The 26,301-nt window shown below is 38.6% G+C and overlaps 1 protein-coding gene across 3 annotated transcripts in view; it reads left to right on the plus strand.

The window, feature by feature from the left end:
* The window catches only part of furinb (furin (paired basic amino acid cleaving enzyme) b), a 131,645-nt gene that overhangs the window by 50,470 nt on the left and 54,874 nt on the right, over positions 1-26,301 (plus strand). For all 3 annotated transcript variants that reach the window (XM_067436906.1, XM_067436908.1, XM_067436907.1), the window contains exons 3-4: positions 16,985-17,083; positions 22,676-22,771. In XM_067436906.1, the coding sequence (XP_067293007.1) occupies positions 16,985-17,083; positions 22,676-22,771 (195 nt within the window). The remainder of the gene's footprint in view (positions 1-16,984; positions 17,084-22,675; positions 22,772-26,301) is intronic.

The raw sequence follows: 26,301 nt of genomic DNA on the forward strand, positions 1-26,301 counted from the left end.
AACAAATCGTTAATTTAATAATTAAATGACTGATTCATATTGAATGTCACTTGTTACTTAGTGGCTGAAAACAGGAAAGTCTGCCTTCAGGAGATTTCAAATTAGGAAGGCATCATGAAGACTCATCCGAATCTTATGTTGGCTTCACTTTCTGTCTCTTGAGAGACCTTCAACTGATTGATTTTTGAAGTCAGCATAGATGTGTCCTTCACTGCCTTTGATATCCCACAATCCTATGAATTCTATTTAGTGACAGTTGAGCAAGAAAAAAAAGATGGCGTCTGAAAGTTGTGGTTGCTGGCCAGTTTGTGTGAAAAAACAACGTTTTTGACCAACGTTTTGCACTGCTAATGTAATTTCTAGCGAGAAATAAATCTTTATTTTTTTGGTTCTCACCGAAGCTTGCTTTATTACGCTGCCTCAGAAGTCTGTCCGAAATCGTGAGGTTTCATGAGGTACCTTTGTGCGTTTACACTGCCTTACATGTCATTGCCTGAGTAGTGCCAGTGTTCTTTTTAATAAATGATTCAATGGCTCACTCATAAAGACAATCCATTTTCACCACCTACAGGAGTAACATTGTCATTTGCGAAAAAGAGTCAAATTAGTTTGTTTGTTAAAATCTGTTCTGGATGCCTCCACAAATCTGAAAGGGCCGGGCAAGAAACAGATAATGGATAATGATACTGGCCATTATATTGGTCGGTTTTTAAGCCTGCAATGTGCAGTGATGTCAGTGTGCTCGGTGCTGATTATTAATTTGCTCACATAATCATGAAAATTAGAGGGAGCATTGTTGTGACTAGGTACTTGGCTGGAGAAGCTTGAGAACCATTGGCTTAGACTAAATGTGGCTGTAAAGCTCTAAAGCGAAACAGGCCTCATTAGTCACCATCAGAACGGTGTAAAAATCTCTGTCTGTCATCCTCGGTGGTGTGTGAGAGGAAGAGAGAGAGAGAGCTGGAAGCAATTGCTTCATTAAATGAAAAAAAAAACACTGTGATTCATTCAGGGGAGCTTAGCATCTTCTTACCTCTTCACTGCAACTCTGACCTGCTCAAGCGAGCGGCCATATCTCTTTAGTGCTGGTTGTCATCTGCCTTACACTGGCTTACAACTGGATTTGAGGAGTGAACGCAGCACCTAGATCAGTATGAAAAGGCTGTTGCATGAAGGAGTAATTAGCAGATGCCAGATATCCACTATAGGTCAGATCAATATCAGCATAGTTTTGTTGTGAAGGCTATTAGTCTGTGTTCGACGCTTGGGGAATGTTTGATTGCCTTTTTCTGTGCTCTGCTTTTAGATGAAAAACAAGAAAACAATGGGAACATCTTTTACCAACGCCTTTTAATAAGACCTTTAATGTCTTTCATCAATTTTTGGGGAGCTTCCTCCCCAAAAAGGTTGATAAAATAATGAATTAATGAAATTAAAGAATAAAATAAATTGAAAAAGATCTTAAGCCATTACTCCAATATTCAGTGTGAAATGATTCTTCAGAAATCGTTATTATAAAAACATTTCTTATAATTATCAGTGTTGAAAAGAGTTTTTTAAAATAGAAGGTTCAAAAGAACAGCATTTATTTAAAATAGAATAGTTAATTTGAAATAGAACACATTATAAATCATTACTGTCACTTCTGATCAATTTAATGCATCCTTGCTTAATTAAATTATTAATTTCTTTTTTTTTAAACTTTTAAACAGTAGTCTAAATGAATCAGTGTGCTCGTATGAGAGGTTTTTGTACCTCTATGTGCTGCAATCTGATGTCCTTGATGTATTTCAGAAACCAAAACCTATTGATGAACCGTTAGTTTGGAGCGATGCCGTGTGATCGTCCTTTCACGTGGAAATCCCTCATGGTATATAATGAGTTGTTTTACCAGATTAGTTCAGTCACCCTTTCAGCAGGGGTCTAGAAGACAGTGAAGATCTCACAGTTCCCACTGATCAGTTCAATGAATCAAAGGCAGATTTTAATGACAGTAATAACGACTTCTTATGAATAATACATTGAGAGATTAACGTGTGTGTGTGGGTGCGCGTGTGTGTGTTTGTGTGCATCCCTCACATCTGAGTGGAGCTGAGCAGAGTGCTAATGATGTCTCGTTTCGTCCGCGTGTGCCTGTGTGTACGTGTGTATTTGGGTAGGTGTGTGTGTTCCAAACTTGGAATGTCTCTCTCCGTGTCATTAGTTCTGTCTCCGTTTCCCAGGTAATGACCCCTTTCCTCTCGGCAGCAGTCTGACTTTGTGACTGTATCATTCTCTCTGCCTCTCTCTTTTTGGCTTCAGACAGTCATTTGCCTTTTGATTGGGAGGTGTTTCTCCTGACCTTGGTTGCCCTTGAGGGATAAGAATTGTTTCCGAGAGTCTTTCAGCCATCGCTACCTGACTATTTGCATTATTCTTAGACAAACTATAATTTCGAAGATAATTTAATTATTTTATCATTTTTCTATCTTGGAACTTTAACATTATATAGTCTGAATAATGCAAACATATTTCCGTTGACGTAAACAAACTCCAGTTGTAAATTTTCATCGTTGAGTGATTTGCATCCAATTTTAGCCCAGATGAAATCCCCATCCATTTGTTTCCAAACTGACGTGCGTTTGCGTTGTGCACACAATGACATTGAGGATCTTGGGCTGTCACTGTAATGGATAACCAGTCAAGCCTGGCTGCTGTACTGATTATGTAAAATGACAGTGATAATTAGGTGAAATGGAATTGCAGCTTGATAACGATCGCCATTTGATCTGGGGTCAGGTTAAGGGTTAAAGCCACCGTGACTTTTTCTGATAGCCTCAAATCTTATTTTTTTCTTTTCTTTTTTTTACCAAAAAAAAAAAAGTCATTATCAAATGAGAATTTTGCTGTAGTCACACCTGATGATTGGATTTCGTTAACATGGAAGACAATTGAGGTTTGTGGAGAGAATGAGAGATGGAGGAAAGAGAAGAAAATAGACTGGTGGAGAAGCGGCGAATGCGGCGTATGTGTTGACTCACTGTCAGTGGGGATATAGACTGGAGCGAGTGTGTGTGTGTGCGCGCACGCGCGTGTCTCTCACAGAAACAGAATAGAAACAACATGACTGGAGGAACAGAAAAAGGGTATGGACTGTTGAAAAGAAAAGTAAGGGTTAGACTCGAGAGAAAGAGAGAGGGAGAGGGAGAGAAATAAATATATCGTGTTATTACTGTGCAAAAGGTTTTTTGATATTGCGAGTCTGCCAATACAGCTTCTGTTAAAGTGAACTGTTAGCCTTGACTGAGGCATATTATACAAGCAAGCATTTTGGCTTTATCACTGTGTTTGTAAATTATTAATTTGGTCTATAACAGCATACAGTTTTCGCTTTTTAAAAATGCCTCTTTTTAGAAATATCTTGTTGTAGAATGAACATATTGTGTGTTATTTCTAGGTTACAAATCAAATTAATGTACATTTCGGTAACACTTTAGTATAGGGAACACATATTCACTATTAACTACGACTTTTGCCTCAATAAACTCATAATTTACTGCTTATTAATAGTTTGTAAGTTAGTTTTTGTAGCATTTAAGTTTAAGTATTGGGTAGGATTAAGGGATGTAGAATAGGGTCATGCAGAATAAGGCATTAATATGTGCTTTATAAGTTCTAATAAACAGCCAATATCCTAGTAATATGCATGCTTATAGTTAATAGTTAATAACTGAACCTTTAAATAAAGTGTTACCTAATTTCTTACTAGAGATGCACCGATATGAAGATTTTGGCTGATACCGATAATCTATGATTCTTAATATTTGAAAACCGATAACCGATTTGTTGGCCGATGAATCCAAATCCAATAGCGAGCCAGGTGATAAGCCAGTCTGTGATTGGTTCCCGCAAAAGTGTAACAGAAGCAGTAGAAATGAATGTACAAGTTGCCGACCGAAATCAAATCCCCGGCAGATCAGGCTGGGTTTACCCTGTCTAATTAAATAAATAATAAATAATAATAAATAATTTCTTTGTATCAAAATTCAAGTTTGTTTTGGATATAGTCGCCAATATCCTATTTGTTATAATGCAATCTTAATCCATGTGTTATTTATTAATGGGTAACTCATCTCCTGTTCAGAGCCTAACTCCACCCACTGGCAATATTTGAAAAATGCTCGAAAAGTGGGCAGAGCCCAGTGGAGACAGAGGGGACGAATCGAGGGCGATGCTGAGCGGGGGGCGTGCACCTGGGACCTGCAGTGACGGATTGATTGACAGCTGTCAGACTGGCAAAGAATGACTGGAGTGACGCCAGTAGCTTTGTAACATGGTGGTCATCTAAAGTAGAGGACTTTTCTCCTCTACCTTCACCTGAAGTGAAATGTCTGTAGACACAGGGCCAGAGCCTTATCAATCGAGCCGCTGGCTTAAACTACGTTAACTCCCGATGCCGACAATGCTCATTCATTTATTCATGCTAGCGAAGCCGCAGCGCAAGAGAGAATGAGACCAACTTACTAATCTATTAACACTGAACAGTCATTGAATGCCACTTAAAATAGATAAAATACATTTAATGTATTTATTCAAATTAACTGAAACAATACGTTCAAATCTAATAGCCTATTATAAACAGATTTCCTCAAATAATAGACTATATACACCAGCACGTAATGGTATTGTTGTTTGTTACCACGGCAACCACTTGCATATCAGGGTCTGTCTGAAAGCGTCTGAAGTATGAAAATTATCTGCAGACATAACTGGCAGCAAAAATATCACAAGAAAATCTTGACATGTCCTTACAACTGCTTTATTTATCTGTATTTTCTTCATTAGAATGTTGAAAGCAAGTGTAAAATAAAGCCGGGGACACACTGAACGACTAGCTGAAACATTATAAGACTGACCTGAACACATTTACAGACGGTTTTCTTCGACTGGAGCAGATTTTAATCTTACTTTAATCTTTTAATCACAAACGTTTACAACGGAGCCAGACTGCTATAAACGGTTTCATCGGATGAACGCGCGTTGCCACGGTTACGGTTACACGCCTGGCCCGAAGTTAACTTCCTCCGGTTTATGTTTGATGAATAAAGTCTGTATTATCGGTATGGCTAGTGGATAGTATGGCACACTCAGTAGAAACACATTTTTGACGTAATATTCTTGGATAACATATAAATATTAACAATCAAGCAGCAAGGACACCAGCACAAAAACAGTGTGTGGGACTCACCAAAAAGCCTGGCTTGAATGATTTATAAATATCCAGTCTGACTGCATGAGATCGGCATCTAATGTGATTTGTTATTTATTTAACTTATCATAAATAATCTACTGTAGAGGTAATTTATTCTGGTTGAGTTTACACTTGGCATTTGCGATCGCCGATCGGCTCATCAGTCGATCAGGACACAGCACGTTTACATTTGATCACGTCAAGTTGTCCATCTGGATAACTGATCGTATTTATGTTTACCGCAAAATATTAATAGGCCTTAATCACGGAGTGTAAAATAACTTTCACTTTTTCCTCTATCAATAACAGTGCCCATGGAGCACGGGATTTATGTGATGCATTCATATCATCAGTCTCAAATAGGGTTCATCTACGAGTTTAAGTTTCCCAACATTAATCTTATATTATTAAAGAAAGAAACATGTTATTCCGACGCACTGCATAATTGAAAGGCGAGTGCAGACGCATTTAACGGCATTAAACGGTCCTTTCACACACACTCACACACACACACACACACAATTTTAATTCTGTCATTATCACTCACCCATGTCGTTCAAAACCCTTCGTACATCCTGATCTTTTTTCTTCCATACAAGTTGTCTAATGTATTTTCAAGTTGCAAACCTTTTTTTGACACCATTTCTCAACTTTGCTTGTTTAAAAAAAACTATAGTCTCCAAGAAAACAGTGACGTCATCCGCAATATCCGCGCAAATATTAAACATATAAAAATATTAAACTATAAATCGTTTGTGAGGAGGACTGGCAATGACTGTTTCTTAAATTCTAAGACTAGAATCTTAAAATACAGCACACTGTAAACACCGACTGTAAACCATAAACACAGACTCAATGCAACTGTCCCTGATTCAGCGCGTTGATCATGATCAGTCTTTTCAAGGTTTGTTGGTCACCTCTTCCCCTCTCTTTGGCAAGACACGATCATTCAGTGAAGATGAACGTGTTACCTAGATTTTTGTATTTATTTCAATGGGTTGCAATTTTCATACCCAAATCTTTTTTTTAATTTTTTTTATTGTGTATCATGAACAATATAATTAGTTTAGAAGTAAATTGTAATCATATCTCATTCTTATATGTTGGATATGTTATTGTTATTTTTAAAGGGGGGGGTGAAATGCTGTTTCATGCATACTGAGCTTTTTACACCTTTAAAGACTTGGATTCCCATCCTAAACATTGACAAAGATTCAAAAACTAATGTTGGACGTTTGATGGAGTATTTCTGTGTTAAAAATACTCCTTCCGGTTTCTCACAAGTTTCGGCGAGTTTTTTTCGAGTATGGGTCTACTTGAAGTTAAATAGATCGGAAGGTCCTTGTATGTTTGTATTTGATTGTATTGACTTCACCGGGAAGGCAGCGCTGCATTTGAACTGTTTTGAACGCAGAAATGACGGGAAGCTTCAAGGCATCGCTTCAGTCGCGTCGCAAAGTGGATTTCCACGGTCACTGCTGTCACAGGACTTCACCAAATCATACCAAAGAAGTGTGTTTTTGACGGAGCGGTCCCAGCGATAAAGATTCGGTCCTGTTTTGGAAGCAGGCGGTGAGTAAATCAACTTCAAATGTCTCTGCTATTGGCTACCGTCGCATGAGTAAACATCAGTAAACGATACGATCGCGTGCTTCGTCATTCAAATGCGCTAACGGTTACTCCATTGTTGTTCTGTATAACACTAGTCTGACTCTGACGTGCAAAACCGTTTTGCTTGCTAACTCTAAGGTCTAGTCACATACAATAGTCCATAAACCGAATCATGTCCTCATAAACTGCGCGTAAAGACACACAAAGGCCCCTAAATACAGTAACTTACATACCACAGAGACGGACATCCTGATGTTGCCGTTTCTCCTGTTCAATTTATTTCAGCCTCAGATTTGATTGTGGATCATTATCTGTATTAGCCTATGGTATTAGCTGAGATAGCTGAGATGGGTTTCTCCACGCTTGAGGACATCACCGCTTTGTGCACATTCGTCATTCTTTAGCTCCGCCCACACGATACGCCTCCAGGCGCTCGGTTTTTTCCGGAAAGACTCGGTACAGCCCATATTTCTTTTATAAATATGATAAAACTAAAGACTTTTCGGAGATATGAAGGATGCAATACTACTCTATAGGTACTCAAGATTGACATGAGATTGACTGAAACTGAGTGTTTCACCCCCCCTTTAAGTTTTAAACGTGTAAATAGGTATAATTGAAGAATTTGTATGAATTCTGACTATGCTGTTTCCCACCGGTCACTATTGTGACCGAGTATAAAAACTAATATTTCACTAACTTAAAAAACATAAAATCAAAGAAGGCATAAAGTTTGTGTGTTAGGGAGGTCTGAGGAGTAAATTGCATGTACTCAAATTGCAGGAAAACATTTGATATTAAACGGGTTAATTACCTTTTAAAACGATGTTAGATCGATATATGTCGTCGGGAAGGCCAACTTGCCGAGCACAGATCGATGTAGATCATAGGAATATAAATCGATACATCAATGTAGGAGATTGTACACCCCTATATATTATAAAATTAAAACACTTTATACCTAAATGTCAAAACATTACCTCGAATCAATAAAGAGCAATAATAAAGCCCAAGTCTTGAAGATCAACTAAAAAAAGTTGGTTTAGTTAACATTTAACTCCTGAGGTAATTCACTCAATTCAATCACATTTTAATAGTGGTTTATTGTACCAAAAGGTATATCGCACATTCCTACTATGGAAGAGAAATCAGTGAAAAGTAATGAGAAAGACGGAAAGCATCTGTGGATGTAGCATATAGGGTGATACTATGACTTTATATTCCTCTGGGTTGGCTGAGGAATGTGGAAATATGTGAAAATCTGGCCCCAGGAACGAAGCAGGGGAGATAAATTACTGCCACCTTTGTTACAGTCATTTTTAAGATTGTCCACGTTTCATTTTTAAAGTGCACCATCATTGACATTTATCTGGAGGCAACATAGACTTGGTAGTTAGTAGAGTGTGTATACATGCTCCAGCTAATACACACCTATGTACTTTCATTGCCCTCCACACCCTCTTTTTTTCTGCCCTTCCTTCTTCCCTCATTTTATTTAAAAAAGTTAATATTTTCAAAGAAAACCTCCATGGTTGATAAGGTTGAATGAAATTCTCTCTCATCACAGTTAGATTAATGTCATCCCTCGTGACTGTGGAGGTAGGACAGAAATAATGCTCCATCACCTCTGTCAGCCACTCTAGAGCAACTCTCAGATCTGAGTGTGTGTAAAAGAGTGTTTCATTTTTAAGGCGAAAAACCTAAGAAACGCTGCCAGCAGATTCATATTCTATGCATCGTCGACCAGAAGTAATATGCAGTGTATACTAATTTAGTTGAACATATTCTTCAGCCCACTGGGAGGTTTCAAACTTATGATTCAACCAGATGGATCCTCTTGAATTTGCTGCTGTATTCTTTCTGGATTTAACACACACACACACACACACACACACACACACACACACACACACACACACACACACACACACACACACACACACACACACACACACACACACACACATATATATATATATATGTATATCGGTTCATTAAACACAATCCTTAATAAACACCATCATTGAAACATCAGGATTCAGAGAACGGAAACCACAAATACTCTGCCAATATCCTTCTCTGTCCCTCACCTGGGCCTTGACTCCCTTCATTCTCCCAAAAAATGGGATTTGAAAAGGATGTTTGATAAGATTCCTATTGATCGAAGGCAATTTCTGGTACAGTTCTGTATTCTTACGGTGTGCTGCCTTCTCTGAATTTAATTTAGCTGTAGAACATCAATAGCTCAACGTCAGTGGCTCCATCGCTTACTTTGGAGCCCAGTGGGAAAGCAAAGGCTGTTATGATGATTTCCCTGAGCTGTTTTTTTCCCCCCACACATTCCTGCATCTAACATGAATCTATTCATTACCACTCGCTGTGATGGCAATTATGAAAAATGGATTTTTATTGATTTGTGGTATTATGTAAAGCAATTATGCAACTGTAACAATGATGGGGGTGAGTAACTTGATCAATAGCTGTTGCATGGTTTTTCAGATGAGATGTGGCCTTCTGTTTGGTGCTGGAGCTGGTTAAATCAGTTAATTCAATAAAAATATCTCAAAGGACTTTCTAAACACGATTCTGGAAATGAGAACTGCACCCCTGAACATTTTAAGCAGGTGACAGAAAATGTTTATTCTTATAATAATAGAAATAATTATTGAGAGTGCAGATTCACTTTTATTTGTATAGTGCCTTTTACAATACATATAATTTCAATGCAGCTTTACACAAAAATGCATTTTTCTACATTAACATTTAGAGTAATCTGTTATCAGAGGTGGCTGTCAAAGTAATGTCCATATGTCAAAAATGTACTGTTCTAAGATAATACAAATCATGCAGTTAGATCGTTTAATTTTGGCAGAAACAATGATCTGATTAAACAATAAAACTGCATACCTCAAGCTTTTTCCCTTCCTCTTTTGCCGCTTCCTGTTTTTTTCAGCACACATAAAAACTACAAAAGTGATTCATCATGGTCTTTTTGTTTACCGCTAGCGCATGCTGATGATGTTTTATTCTTCTATAGAAACTTGCCTCCCATCCCACGAGTCAATAGGTTTCATCATCTTACAGTCTACTTCATCTATTTCGTACCCAAGTTTAATAGATCCATGTCGCACAGTGTGATTTTGTTATGATCTTATAGGATTGCTAAAATCAGGCAGTGATGAGACTCTGATTGGTTTATTGCATGTTACGCCCAAAACAGACCCATTACTCCTTAAGAGAATAGGAAAAAAAACCTTTTAGACCCTGCCAACCATTTTTCCTGTCGTTAAATGGCAAAAGTGGAATCGAACACAGCCTAAGTGCACCTACGCCATGCGCTTCAGAGTTCACACCATGCGCTCAGATCATTAAAATAGGGCCCTTTTTTATTTAATCTTTCTTTTCCTTGCTGTTTTCTTTAGTGTCTGTCACTTTCTTTTATTCTCTGATGCATATTGCATGATGCTTCATGCAGCTTCTGTGAGTTGGGGTGTTCGTAAGATACTTGGCTGATGTAATAAGTTTGCCAGGTTGCATGGATCAAACCTTTTGTTTGATGCATGTAGTACTGAGTAGATGCAACCACGATTGACACTGTATTTTACATTTTTCTTTGTCTGTCAAAAAAAGATATGTCTGTATAACCATTCATGTGCAGCTATGGCAGCCATCATTTGAATGACCTGTTAATCTATTTCAGATAAACCCAATTCAAGATTTTTATGGCGCTCAGGACTTGGAAAACAGTATTTTTTCCCTAAACCATCCTGTTTAGGTCTAAAGATTAAAAAGAGTATGAGAATTGGTCAGGAAATAACCAGGAAAGTTGACTAAACAATAACTGGTGCAAAAGTGTGGAATAGGGCCCTTTTAAAAGTTTCAATTTTTTTACAGGATGCTGTAATTACAGCAGTAAAGCTGTTTCGCAGAGGTTTCTATGTTCTACCTTCCTTGTAATCCAATAACTCCTTCTTCTTGGTGTGCTGTTTGAGCAGGCTGCCAGTAAAAGCGTCCTCACCATCTTTAGCTCTAATAAAGGTACAGTTTCTCCATGTGTCATGTCCAGAGGAATTGGCTCTGAGAGCAGTGAGCTGAGAGCAGTGAGTCTTTCAGATCTTCGGTCTGTGAGTTTATAAATTATACACTTGCACATCAGGCCAAAGAGAGTAATGATGTTCACTTTCACTTCTTCTGTAGATCAAAGTTAAGTTTTATCCATCTTTTTCACAATCTCTCTTTTTGCTTCCATCTTTATTCTCTCTCTCTCTCTCTCTCTCTCTCTCTCTCTCTCTCTCTCTCTCTCTCTCTCTCTCTCTCTCTCTCTCTGTCTCTCTCTCTATCACACAGACACACACACACACAAACACACTTACACACAGTAGTAGTATTAAAGTCTCAGTATAGGTGTAAGAGAGAGAAACTGCGATTCACAGATTATAAATGAGAGCGAAAGAGGTACAGTAGAGGATGAATTCTGTGACATTGACAGCACATGAAGTGTGATTTAAGCTGTAAAAGCTAGAAGCTGATCTTAGCCTCCAGAGCGTTAAACCTCATCCTAGTTAACAACATGCTTCGGGAGTCCTGCAGACCCCATCCGCCACGCTGAGGCAGATCAGAGGAAACTCTGAAAAAGATCAGTTACTGTTCACAGGTTACTCTTAACTATAGCCCAGAAGCTCTCAATTGAGCTCTCATGTTACTTTATCAAGGAGGTTTATCATTCAATCACTTGAGGAGATATAACTTTTGAAACTGTACGAGATACTAACTAGTAGGGCTGGACCCGAATATTCAAATATTTGTTCGGTGGGTTGGTATTCGATTTTAAATTTTGGGATTCAAATATTTGTTGTATATTCAAATAATATCAGTTCTCATTCACACTTGAATATGTTTATACTTTAACAATTTATCCAAATACAATACTCTTTTTTACAATTATCTAATGCCCAGTGTTTCTCAAACCTTTTCTGCCATTCCCCACTTTGGAGGTAGGAAAAGTGATAAAAGCCTTTATAAATTATCTTGATTTTGATCTATGATGTGAGATGGGCGTCGCCACGTTTGTTTGCACTGCAGTCCTGTCAATCGGATTTACAGCACGTAAATTCATCAGTTTCTCCTGAAATAAGAAAGTGACCGGTGAACTGGCAAAAGAATCGAGTAAACTTTATAGTTACTTACACTATATCTGATATGAATAAAGCATGTCTATTCTACAAACTCTAAATGTAGTGTTTTACTAGTACTTATGTGCATTTGAATGTTTGACACCTAAAATAAACATTATGTGTTTGAAAACACCATGATATATGTCATGAGCTGAGCGCTTCCGCGTCTGGCTCAGCACCAGCTACAAAGCGTGAAAACACAGTTTGAATGTGGCAATAATGTCACGTCACTAAACATTTTAAATCCATATGTGGTACCATACTCTCAGGGGCACAGAAATAAAAATCCCACATGTGGGACTGCTCAAAAGGTTAAAAGAGAATGGCACAAAAAATTAGCAAATTCCCCCCCCCCCCCCCCCCTTTACATAATAGATATTTTTATAGCTTAATGCTCTTTAAATATGTTGTTGCCCTATCTCTCTGAGCCCATAGAGTGTAAAAGTGGTCAGGAATGTAATATTTCCCCAAAACAAAGTTTAGTTCTCAGCTCGTATAGCATGAGCCTGAATATTTGACAATTCTGTTTAAATGTGAACAGAAAAACGTTACACACGTCAATCCATTACCGACGATTTTTGTTCGGGTCTTTATTAAATAGGCCTATATAGCCTACAGACAGTTAGGCTATTTAATTAAAAAATAATGTTATAGGCTAATATTTAAACATAGCCTAACTATGACATAATAGGCTACGTTTTCTTTAACCCTTTGTCCAACGAAATTAAGCGCCGGAGCTAGGGGCTGGGCGATATGGCCCAAAAAAATTATCACAATATAATTTTCCATATCATTCGATATCGATGAATATCACGATAAATGTAAAATCTTTATTTCTTTAAAGTTTAAAGGCATATTTTTGCTCCTGAGTGAAATATGTAGAAAACAGACAGTTAACTGTGGTTTTAAACTATCCTTTATTGTCAAAACATGACAAACACTTCCCAAACAGGTGAACAATTTATTAAAACTGAGGTAGATTTATTTATTAAAATCTTAATTGTGGTCAGCATTTTTGTCCTCTACACTGTATATCAACAATATCATTACTTATTTTGTAAGTAGTAAACCACTAAAAACGCAAAAGGGCAAAAAACGGTCCACTGTGCAGCTCTCCCTCTCCCTCCCCTCCCCTCTCTCTCTCTCTCTCTCTCTCTCTCTCTCTCTCTCTCTCTCTCTCTCTCTCTCTCTCTCTCTCTCTCTCTCTCCCTCTCCTCTCCCTCTCCCTCTCCCTCTCCCTCTCCTCTCTCTCTCTCTCTCTCTCTCTCTCTCTCTCTCTCTCTCTCTCTCTCTCTCTCTCTCTCTCTCTCTCTCTCACACACACACTCACACACACACGCTCGCGCGCACGCACGCGTGTGCATCACACCGACACACACACACCTCAGCGACAGTGGGCTGGTCGCGAGAGGAGGGAGAGCAAAGTTCACTATTTGTAGATCTCCAGTAAGGGCTGTCTAGTCTATTTTATTCATTTTAAACATCGGATGACAATATTTCTCTTTTGATACAGGAGATGCCAAGTTATTAATAAAACATCAAAGACAATTATGATAGCGATCGTGTATAAGTCCGATGTTTTAGTGATTATAGTTTGGAACAGTTAGCGTTAGCTTGTTGTAAGTCACCCATCACAACTAACAAGGTAATAAGCCTGTGTGTGAATGTAGTTAATGTAGATTTACCGCTGTGCTGGGCTCAATGTTATATGGAAGAACTTCGAAGAAGCAGGATAATTTAATAATTAAATTCCTGTGTGGTGAACGTGAACCTATGATATTGATAAGCAGTCCACGTACGTCGCTGTTTTATGTCGGATGGGATCGCCAAAATATCTCCAAACCACTGAAGTTGAGCAAACTAACTTGTCAACGATATCTGTGTCCTCCGAGCTGGTCGTGAGCGCAGTTTTCTTCACTATCGCTCATTTTTATTGCTCCACTTCACTCTGATCCTCCAAGCCTGTCAGCCACTGACTGTAAACAATAGCGCATGCAGCACCCAGAAGCCCGGTCTGCAATACGCATGTGCAGCATTACGCATAGCGCGTAAGCATTATATCGAGAATTTATCGAACTGTTGTTATCGTTTTATCGATGAAAATTATATTGTGATAGTTATCGTTATACATAATCGCCCAGCCCTTGCCGGCGCATTTTGTTCCTTTATGACAGCGGGAACAACTCACTCTGTAATATTTTGCCATATGATACAGATAGCCTAGGTGATATCTACATGATTATAAACTATACATTTTCTACTTTTATGTCACAATAACAACAAAGACCGTGGATTCTGGGAATATTGTTTATGCACTTCCAAATTTCCAAACACTGTCTTAAATCATTATTTTTATTATTACGCTAATAAAAATTGTTTAAAAGCATTTCTAAATTCAGTTAATATTTCCAAAAAACGAAATTTCAAGCCAAAATAATGAAATGGTAAAAACTACCACCATGCAAATTAAATTTAGCCCTTCTCTGGCAGTTAGGCTACAACCCGACTGGGGAACGGTACTAAGCTAAATGTTCTAAATAAATATGCACATATAATGATAATTAAAAATACACAACTTTAAATAAACTCAAATATTCTACAATGTTGCTTATAGACAAATTACAATACCATAATGATTGAGTAGCTAGGCTATAGCCTATTTCAAGTTGTTAGGCTACACTATGCCTAAGGGAAAAATCCAAACTTCAGTCTATTTTAATGACATGTAGGACAGCAGATAGAATATATCAGAAAATATCAAATCTAATATAAAATATCGTTCTCTCAAAGAGATTATAATAGTTGCACAGTGACGCCGATTGGGTTAAGTATTTACCGTTTCTGAGGGGAAATGTTGCAGTGCGTTGATCTGCCAATCTTTTCAAAGGAAGATTACAAATGGCGAACACTACAGTGGTTAGCTTGACGATGTGAGTACAGAAATCTTTTACTTTAATTCCTAGATGGTTTGTCTCCTTGCTGCTTCTTGATTCTCGCGCCTAGTGAGCTGGCTGACAGGCGGTTGTCATGACAATGATGTAGTTTAAGGCGGCACAAGTACTATGTCGCCTTTGATACTAGGGGACGAGGCGGGTCAGACCCGGAATAATTTAAGTCTGCGGCATCGCGTCTTTACACAGAATTTTGAGCAGACACAGACCCACTTTAGACCCGCCTTAACTCGTCTGTGTAAAGATGCCTTAATTCTGTTACATACAGAATTCTGTGACACCATCATTTGTTCCTTAATTGGACTACACTGACTATGCTGTGTATTTGTTTTCGTATTCTGTAGATGGCATGTGTTGTTTTTGCATTATTTTCACGGTACCCAATCTGTTTATCTCATCACATTCAAGTCAGTCTGCAAACTCATAACTCAGATAAAATATAATTTGTTTTGCCATGGAGCTGTATATTCAGCAGCTCCACAAAGACTAGTTGACATAAAGTAGGAGTATAGAGATATAAAATAAATATGAATATCAAAGCTCACATAATTTGTATCCTGGAGAACTTAATGAGAAATTAGTTCATAGAAAAAAAACAATCTAAGGTACTTTGTCCGGTTCAAAAAGTTACAAAGCCTTTATTTAATACATACTATAGATAAATTATAGGTATCCACAGAGTGTGGCAGGTACAAAATGAGTCACATTATATAATTAGTGACTCAATAGAAATGGGAGAAAGAGCATCTTCTGGGATTATTTAAGAAAGGTCCTTCCAGCAAGCAGCGCTCCAAGATGTTTCCATTGATCTGTTAAATTGAGAAATGCGTTCAAATTGAAATGACTGACTTTTGATTGCAGGCAACAGCTGGCACAGTTTGTGACACTGTTCAAACCTTTTTCTGAGACAGTTTAGGAAAAGTCTCTGTTTGCTTTAATCACACTGCTGTCTAGGAGAAACAACAGAGATATTAATAAGATGAGTGATTTTTATTTTCTGAGAGGTTCCAGAACACCAGGCAAGACTCTACCCAATTTACCACTTCAGACGCTCACGCTGAGTTCTGCTGGTCTCTGAAAGCATTTCCATATGATCCCAGGAGACACCTCTGTAGTTTCAGCGAGACAAGTAGATGATGGCAGCAGAGGTCATGTTATTGATCACGGGGACATGCAGTGAGAGAGCGAGACGGAGACTGCAAAGGAAACTGAGAGAGGCCGTCTGCAGTGATGCATCAGGGCAACAGAAGCCCAGCAGGGAAACGTTTTGATAAATGAACGTCATTTTAGCAAGGAGACACTTGACTCTATAGTGCTGGATCTATTCATTGACGTCACTTGTGAAAGAAGTGTGTGGGTATTCGGTCATCCAGAAGTTGCTTTGCGCGTTCTACTGGGAACAGAGAAAGATGAGTAATGATAGAGGCATGATTCTCTCACATACGCACACACAAGCTCAAAGTACACAGGGTTATGAGCTGCCCAGCCGAGTGCCGGATCCCACACATCAGTGTATGGCGGTCCAGATACAGTGAAATGTTGTGCTTCTGTGTGCTGCTTTATTGAATTGAAGCACAGTAAAATCACAGCGACTGTGGATCAGATTAATGAAAGAGAGGAAGATCTTTTCACTTATCCATCCTCTGTGTTTTGCTTCACATTTCAAACTGTGTGTGTATTTTGCTGTTTTGTGTGCAAAAAGTACCTGAAGCCACATTTCATCATTAACACAGAATTTGTCTCTCAGTGGGAAGCTCTTTTTTAGGGTGTGTGTATGTGTGGGTTTTCAAATCTGTTGTGTGTTTTGTCCTGACTATAAGAATAAATGTGTGCAGCTGAACCTTTGCAGTGTGTTGGCGAGTGAGATGGCCAGGTCTGTGAGCAGGTGCTTGAGTTAATGAGTGTGTTTCCCTCTAGTGTGTAAGACCATATGACCTTGTGTGGTGGGTAAGACATGACTCCTTTGGAATAGCACTCTAATATATCACCTCTGTGTGTGTGCGTCTGTGTGTCTGCAGGTTTTCATGGACTATTATCATTTCCAGCACAGGGGTGTGGTGAGGCGATCTTTGTCCGGCCATCACGGGGTTCATGTCCGACTGCACTCCGAGCCACAGGTAAAAATAAGCCGCACGCAAAGTCACACACAAGCACAACTGTACAGATAACGAAGCGATGTGGGAGGTAAAAGGGTGGGAGGTGAGAGGATACAAAGGGGGTGGAGATGAGAGGAAAGGGAATGAAAAGAGAAAATGGTGAGGAAAAAAGAGAAAATAGGAGGGGGAAAGACAAGATAAGAAAGGACGGGATGAGAAAACAAAAGGAAATGAGAAGAAATTAAAAAGAGAAAAAAGGAAGAGAGAAGAAGAGAAAAAACAGGAGATGAGAGGGGAGATAACAGGAAGGTTTGGAGATTAAATGAGAGAAGAAGAGATGTGAAGGGAGGTGGAGGAATAGAGACGAGATAAAAGGAAGATATGAAATGTTAGGAGACAAGATGGGATGAAAGGGAACAAGAGGGGACAGGATTAGAGAAAAGGTCCACAGACGAAATAGGACGAAATGAGATGAAGAAATGGATGTGAGAAATGAAAATGAGAAGGAAGGGGGACATAAAATGGGATGAGAGAGGGAGAGAAAAAGCAAGATAAAAGGAGGTGGGACAAGACAGTAGGAACAAAAAGAGGAGACAAAAAACATAGAGAGAAGAGTAGTTGGGACAAGGTAAGTAGGTTGGAGACAAGATTTTGAAGCGAGATGGAGGAAAAGAGAGTAGATGAATGGAGAGCATATGAAAAGATAGAAGGCAAGACAGGAGGAGATGGGACAAAAACCAGACAAAATAAAAGGAGAGACCAGAAGTGATTCGATATATATAAAAAGGAAACTAGAGTAGAGGTGAGAGGAGTAGATGAGGCAAGACAGGAAGGTTGGAGATGAAATGGCAGGAGATGTGAAGAGAGTTGGAGGAAAAGAGATGAAAGGAAGATATGAAAATATAGGCGACAAGATTGGAGGAGACATGCTGGAATGGAACAAGAGAGGAACAGACTAAACAGGAATAAATGAGAGAGATGGATACTAGAAGAAAAAAATTAGAAGCAAGGAAAACAGATTAGATGTTAGGAGAGAGGATGAGAGGCCAGATGAGAGGAGAGGAAGTATTGAAAGAAGGAGGGGGGGGATAGAAGGGGAGGACGAGAATAAATGAGGAGACCAGATGAGGAGAGGGAAGGAGATAAGATGAAAAGAAAAGGAGAAATAAAGTGATGAGAGGAGAGGAGAGGCTAGGAGGCCAGACGAGAGAAGTCATTAGCATGCCGTGACAAAGTATTTGGGCCAGAGTCTCAGAAGATTGACTGGCAGTGATTATTGGTGTGTATGTGATTGTTGTGTGTGTGTGTGTGTGTGTGTGTGTGTGTGGTAGTAATGAAGTGCAGGACTCTGGCTGTGCTGATAAGTTATCTGAGAGCAGCACAGGCGTCCCAAGCGACTGCAAATTTAGGCCGCTGGCTGCAGGCTTCCATAGATCTCCTGTTGACCAGCCTCTTATCTTCACTCTCTGAAGCTTCAGCCGCTAGTTAAAACTCTGTGCACACTCCGGAGATCCAACTACACGGCTAATACCGATGCCCTCCCAGACCCCACCTGCCCACCAGATGCCAGCGAAAGACACCGGATGACTCTTAACACTGATCCATGACAGCAGAGAACGAGAGAGGGGAAGATTCAAGCTGGATTACTGCTCCCTTGTGTGCTAGCCTCTATTTATGCAAGGCTAACAACATCAGGGTTCTGCTCTGGACCCGTTTCTGTTGCAGTGGGTCAGACGTTCTTGTTGCCAGGGTTCATCTTGGCACAAGCCTCTTAGCCTCACACGTACAACGCTCACACATGCATCGCCTGCTCTGCATTCCGAGGTCAGCATGATTTTATGCTAATAAAGCAGATTTCTGAAGGCTGCTGCTTGTAAGCACATTCCGTCCAGCAACGGGAATTTATACGAAATTGAATGCACATACGTGAACATCTACTCCCTCACGAACCGGTATTTAATTCCCTCGCATAAAGTCAAATTGGTGTTCTAAGAAGTTTGCTGCTGAACGAAGGGCAGCAAGACTAGAAAGGAACCGGAAATGCATTCTTCCTCGAAATTTGACCTGGCCCTGCTCCACATTTGCTGCTTTCATGATAAAAGCTTCCATTAAGCTTCCTCCAAAAATTCTCTATTGGGTATAGGTCTGGAGACTGGCTAGGCCACGGCAGAACTTTGATATGCTTCTTACAGAGCCACTTCTTGGTTATCCTGGCTGTGTGCTTCGGGTCATTGTCATGTTGGAAGACCCAGCCTCGACCCATCTTCAATGCTGAGGGAATAACTGAGGGAAGGAGGTTGTTCCCCAAAATCTTGCAATACATGGCCCCAGTCATCCTCTCCTTAATACAGCGCAGTCTAGGGCTGAAACGATTAATCGAGTAACTCAAGTTAATCGAATCAAAAAAATCCTTGAGGCAAAATTAAACATGACATTACTACTATTTAGATTTATTGTAGGTTTAGTTTTAGATTGAACTATGTTTTTACCTTTTTAAAGTAATTTGAAATAGATTTTTATTTAATATAATATTGCAATAAAATTATGCATTAAAATTGTTTAGTTTCACAGTTATTAATGTATGCAATTTCAGCAATAAAACTTAATTTTTCTAAAAAGATAACCAATTAGATGTTAGTTTTAAGATACCCGTCTTATTGTCTCTTATTGCTCTTTAATAAAGAAAAAGTAATTATTATCCAATTAATCGATTAATAGATAGATTAAGTGGTAGATTAATCGATTACAAAAAGAATCGATAGCTGCAGCCCTGGTGCAGTTGCCCTGTCCCATGTGCAGAAAAACACCACCAAAGCATGATGCTACCACCCCCATGCTTCACAGTAGGGATGGTGTTCTTGGGATGGTAGTCATCATTCTTCTTCCTCTAAACACGTTTAGTGGAATTATGACCAAAAAGTTATATTTTGGTCTCATCTGACCACATGACTTTCTCCCATGACTCCTCTGGATCATCCAAATGCTCATTGGCAAACTTAAGACGGGCCTGGACATGTGCTGGTTTACGCAGGGGAATCTTCCGTGCCATGCATGATTTCAAACCATGACGTCTTAGTTTATTTCCAACAGTAGCCTTGGAAAACGGTGGTCCCAGCTCTCTTCAGGTCATTGACCAGATCCTCCCGTGTAGTTCTGGGCTGATTTCTCACCTTTCTTAGGATCATTGAGACCCCACGAGGTGAGATCTTGCATGGAGCCCCAGTCTGAGGGAGATTGACAGTCATGTTTAGCTTCTTCCATTTTCTAATGACTGCTTCAACAATGAACCTTTTTTCACCAAGCTGCTTGGCAATTTCCCTGTAGCCCTTTCCGGCCTTATGGAGTTGTAAAATTTAGTCTGTAGTGTCTTTGGACATCTCTTTGGTCTTGGCTATGTTAGTAGTTGGATTCTTACTGATTGTATGGGGTGGACAGGTGTCTTTATGCAGCTAACAACCTCAAACAGGTTTATCTAATTTAGGATAATGAATGGAGTGGAGGTGGACATTTTAAAGGCAGACTAACAGGTCTTTGAGGGTCAGAATTCTAGCTGATAGACAGGTGTTCAAATACTTATTTGCAGCTGTATCATACAAATAAATAGTTTATAAAATCATATATTGTGATTTCTGGATTTTTTTTTGAGATCTCTCACAGTGGACATGCACCTATGATGACAATTTCAGACCCCTCCATGATTTCCAAGTGGGAGAACTTGCAAAATAGCAGGGTATATATGATATATATCAAAATATATGTCAATCACTACCAACCCACCAAGAAATGGTTTGTTTTCTTCCCACAGACACTGAAATAAGACAATAAATTACAACCTCCAAGCACACATGTAATTATGTAAACGATGCTGTGTGGTGAAACGCCACAGTAGTGTTCAGATGTCGTTTCCAAGAAGGAAGCTTTTATATCATAACGGCTGGATTTTTTTCTGAGAAGTTGCTAGAATTGACTTAAAAATTAGAACGAGGCAAGAGTTAATCAATTTAATTTGTGGGCTCTCTGGTCATCCCCTTGTAAAGAGAAAAAATGAATCCTGTATATGAGGCGGAGGGCCCATGGACCTCATTTAAACAATTGTTTTGCAGAGTGCACTTCATACCTCCATAAGTCTCTGGGCCCTGATTAGATTTCATACTCCACTGCTAATACCTCTCAGTTAGTGTGAATGCTAATGTTGCTGTGTGCTGTGTTAGTCATGTTCATCTCATCACATAAAACTGCCCAGAGCACATTTTTTATTGCTTAGGGGTTGCTCTTTAATTACTCAATAGACTTAATGCAATTCTAAGCAATATAAGTCTTTGTCCCAGATGTTTCAACTAAAGTTCTATTAGAGAAAAAAATAGCAACAAATGAGTCCATCCTTAGTATACAGTAGGGGTGTAACGATATATCGCAATATAAAATACGAGGATATGTATCGTTGATTGAAACGATATGATTTGCGATATAGAGTTATTTTATCCACGGGTCAACTTGCTGTAGTCTGCCTATTTATAAGGTGTATAATTCACCCAAACACAAATGAACAAATATAGGCTACCACAAATGTAAACTCTGTCATCATGTATTCACCATCATGTTGTTTTTTTATTTAACTTCCAAACACAAATTAAGATATTCTTTATGAAACCTGAAGGATTTCTGTCCCTCCATTTTAAAGTCCATTCCTCTCAAACTTAAAAGATGCAAAGAATGTCATAAAGCCATGTAAAAATAGCTAATTGAGTGTCTAATCCAAATCTTCTTCCCAATTCTTTAGTCTTCAAGTCTTCTGAATATTCTTACATTAATAGTCTTATTACATAGAATCATACAACAATTATACATAATGTTGAATATGATGTATAATAATGCAATGGGGAAATATTTGTGGGTCCTAATAATTAAAAACACAAATAATAATATATAATAATAAAAAAAGTACAAAAAAAAAAAAGTATTTTGCCTTAAAATATCGGGATGCATATCGTATCGTGAGTTCAGTATTGAGATACAAATCGAATCGTGACACAAGTGTATCGTTACACCCCTAGTATACAGTGGATAGTATTGCTCAGATCATTTGATATAGGTTGTACTGTATGAGAAATATTTGAGTTTATATAGAGGCTTTTCACTAGACCTTGCAGATTTGGCTTCTGCAAATCTGAGCAAAATGTGAGGCATTGTTGAGATCGATTGTTGAGAAACACTAGAAGAAGAATATGTGATTACCAATCTTTTTTAGGAAAAAATATTGAGAACTAATTTCCATAAATGCAGCTTGAACTCTGGATTGCTGTCTAGGATATAGATGTTATATATCAAAAAATATGTTATTTATTTATTTATTTATTTGGGTGGGGACAGCCACATAAAAGAATATACACGAACGTGCACACATGCTCACTCAGAGCTAAGTGAAATGCAATAGAAGAACAGCGGGGGGGAGAGTGTGAAATGTGGGTATTTTTAGAGTGAGGACAAGCTGTGCAGAAGGGACGTACATCCTTAGTTAAAGGTGAAAATAGAGAAGAGCATGATCTCCTGGGCTGTAGATGTGTAATATTTTAAATACTGCCTCTAATTTGTGTGTGTGTGTGTTATTTTCAGGTGATTTGGGCAGAGCAGCAGATTTCCAAGCGAAGATGCAAGAGAGACATTCGAATTGAACCCACAGATCCTAAATTCCCTCAGCAGTGGTACCTGGTATGTGAAAAATTACTGTATATGTTTATTTTTTGGTTGAGCATTGAGCTTTTGGATCTAAAATGCTTCTACAGCAGAAAGGCGTCTTCCCTTTGATTTTTGAGCTTTTACATTCCGTCTGATTCTTGTACATGAACATGAAATCCCCCATGTCTGTTTTGAAATATATAAACATTATGTGTGCTTATAGTCTCAAGACGACATGACATCAAAATAGACCCATTTTTTGTGGTTAATAAATGTCTTTGCTCTTATTGTAAAATAAACATCAGTGCGTGTTATTCCCAGGACAGAAATGTATTTCAGAATTTTTCATCACGGTGTAAAAACTTTCTCAGCCTCTGAAACAACTTTTCTGGCCCGAACAAGGCCGAGAACAGGCGAGGAGTTCATAAGAGATTAAAAAAAAAAAGAAGCCTTTTGGCTTCCACTGTTTTCTAGATACATTGAAGTAAACTGATTGTTGTCACTGGAGTGACTGCATTTAAGTAGAATTTGAAAACAGTCCTCTAACCACATACAGCAAGTGTGATGAACAAAGAATACATTCAGATAATATGAACATGCCTAATGAACAAATATAGAACATTTATAATGAATAGTATCCAAAACTTCACATTTTAGGAGTTTTCGCACCAGAGGAACTTTTTTATAGTTCCTAGAAAAAATGTCGGAAGTTCTCTTTTTCTTGGCGGGTTTGGACCACAGAAGCTGGGAAATAGGAAGGCCTTTTGGGGGAACTTAATAAGCTCTAGTCTCTTAATAAGGTCAAACCAGCATATAAGGAACTACCAGTGACGCAAGTGTGCACTGAAAAAAAGTGTCAAACACAGGTGATAGCCTATATATTTACTCCACAAACTAACTCTACAAACATGAAAAACAGTGATAGATGGATCTCAACCTTTATACTAAGGAGAAAACCCAACGCGACTTTGAGTGGACCAAGCAAAATATGATTATATTTGGCAAACATGACAAATGCATATACTTTTTTAATATACTTTTTTCTTTCTTTGTATAACAGTTCTATCCAATAATGTATTAGATAATGCACTGTGTGCTCAGGCTCTAGCATTCTCAGTGGCGTCAAAGTAAAAGACTCGCAACCACGGAAATAGTTCAGACCTGCGTTTCCCTAAAGCATTGTAACAATAGCCACCGACATAGACCGTTGGTGGCTATTGTTACAATGCTTCAGGGAAACTATGATCCAGTGCTTTTGGTAAACGAAGCCCTGGTCTGTTATTTTCATGTTCCGGTAGCATAATGTAGGCAGTCATGCCATTGTTTTCAAAAGTGTCAGTTTTGGTCCATTTACACTGAAATGCAACCACTGGGTCTGCAGTGTTTTAAAAGGTATCAAAAATGCCGGAGCAGTTTAGATGACAGGCATAACCGTAAAGTTATTTGTTTTAAAACTAGAACGCACTAGTGTAAATGCAGCCTGATTTACTTGAAGGTTTCAAAACAAAATCACCTAGCAACCATGCCATAAAAATATCTGGTAATAACACAAATTTTGGATCGCATCAAGTTAAAACCCTTATCTATAAAAATATTATATATATATATATATATATTCAATTATATTATATATATATTCAACTTTTTTACCATGATACCACAATTGTTTGATTAACATTAATGAAACATAGTTTATATTAAGACCTACTGCACCGCAGGGATGTAAAATATTGCTGCACATCGGATGTTTGTCCCCTACAGTTAACCAAACGTTCATTTAAGACATAACAGATAATGTTTGGGTGAATACTCGCCAAAAGAGATATTTTGAAATTCTGTGTATATTGGGATTCTGCGATACTTTTTGATGGACAAGGGAAAGGTACTCCTCTCAGAAAACGTGCGAATACAGATATATTTTTAGATGTTTCATTACTATTTGGGATTTCTAGACGACATAACCTCAAAACTGACCAAAATCTAAAATTTTCACTCGTTTTGCCTGTAGCTAGAAATGATCCTGTGCACATCCCGACTTGGTTTGCCAGCATGGGCCACATATTTTAATACCTGATTTAAAAAAAAAAAAAAAACTTTAAATGTATCGGAAAACACTACTTTTTTTACAGTATTACTGTTTTATACACAGTCCTTTATTTATTTGGATAAAAAGAAGATACAATTCAATAGTTTTGTAGCCTAATGTTTTTATATCCTGTCACAGTGGCTCATGTCTTTCCCAACATTATTTCCTGCAGAATATTTAGCTTGACTCTAAAATACATAACAGATGTGAAATGATCTGCAAATCAAATGTCAAATCAAATGGTGGCATAAATAAGCCATGAATAAATCAATATTTGTGATTCAGGTTAGTCCTTTGACCTACACACACACATACACAGGCAGTCACCAAAAGCATGATTTGAGTTAATGTATTGACAGTCACGTTCACTGACAGAGAAGACGCAACATCACATTAGCCTTTACAGAAACTTTTACATTATTTTATTAAGTGATGACAGAGTCCGAATGAGTATATCAATAAGTATATAAAAACCTTAAACAAAATTACTGCATGTGGGTGTGTGCATGAATGCCCGCTCACGTCTATGTGTCTTCAAATGTTTGTTTGCATTACTCCTTTTAAAGCCCCGTTCTGTATTCAGAGCACAAGTCGAAGTCTGAAACATATTAATACGTGAACCGAACGACCAAAGAGCATCCTAGGTCACGGATGACAACACAAACGCAAGAGCTGCCGTTCTCCATTAGCATACTAATCTGTTAAAGTTTCGGCTCCTTCACAACCTCTTTTAAGCCACATCTGTATGTGTTACTGTCAAACATGACCTGAAACGCTGCCGCTTTGTGCTTTTATAATAGAAAATAGAGATTGTATCGTTGTTGACAAGGGAATGAATGCTTTTTAAGTTGTTTACTCTGAAGAAGCAATATAGAATGATGAGCAATTTTAATCTGTCTGCTTATTTTCATGTTTTTTTGTTGGGTAGAGAATGTTGCAAAGGGTGCTGTTATCTAAAGACGTGCCAATTGAAGTTCTTCATTGTGTTTCTGCACCCAATTTCCACATTTATGTTTTATATTATTCGTCTTTCCACACTGAAGGAAGTATTCAGCTGTGGCGTTTTAACAGATGGCACTGAACATAAAGCAAAGTGTGAGGAAATGAAATAGAGCGAGAGAAGGAGAACTTCACTGGGGGAAAAGCTGTCGGGTTAAAAGGAATGAGTTTCTGCACCTTGTCGGGATCGTCCAGCTGACAGGCTGCCATCTGGGAGGGAAAAGTGTGCGACTGTGTGAGCAGTCATCTTTCATTTACATTAGCTCCTGGGGCTGGTCCTTTCTCAATGGCAAGGGTAAAATATCAGTGTGTGTGCGCAAGTCCTGCAGGTGGGCTTTGCCCTACTGGGAGGTCTCGGTCAAATTGTGTGAGACTCAGTTAACTCCCCCTCCTCCCAAAATGGCTTGGAGGGCTCATGCTCCTCTGTGTCGCACACAGGAGCTTTACCGAGTCCAACATTTGCCTTTGCTGAGGAGGA

The sequence above is a fragment of the Pseudorasbora parva genome, chromosome 25 (assembly GCF_024679245.1).
Source record: "Pseudorasbora parva isolate DD20220531a chromosome 25, ASM2467924v1, whole genome shotgun sequence".
Taxonomy (NCBI): domain Eukaryota; kingdom Metazoa; phylum Chordata; class Actinopteri; order Cypriniformes; family Gobionidae; genus Pseudorasbora; species Pseudorasbora parva.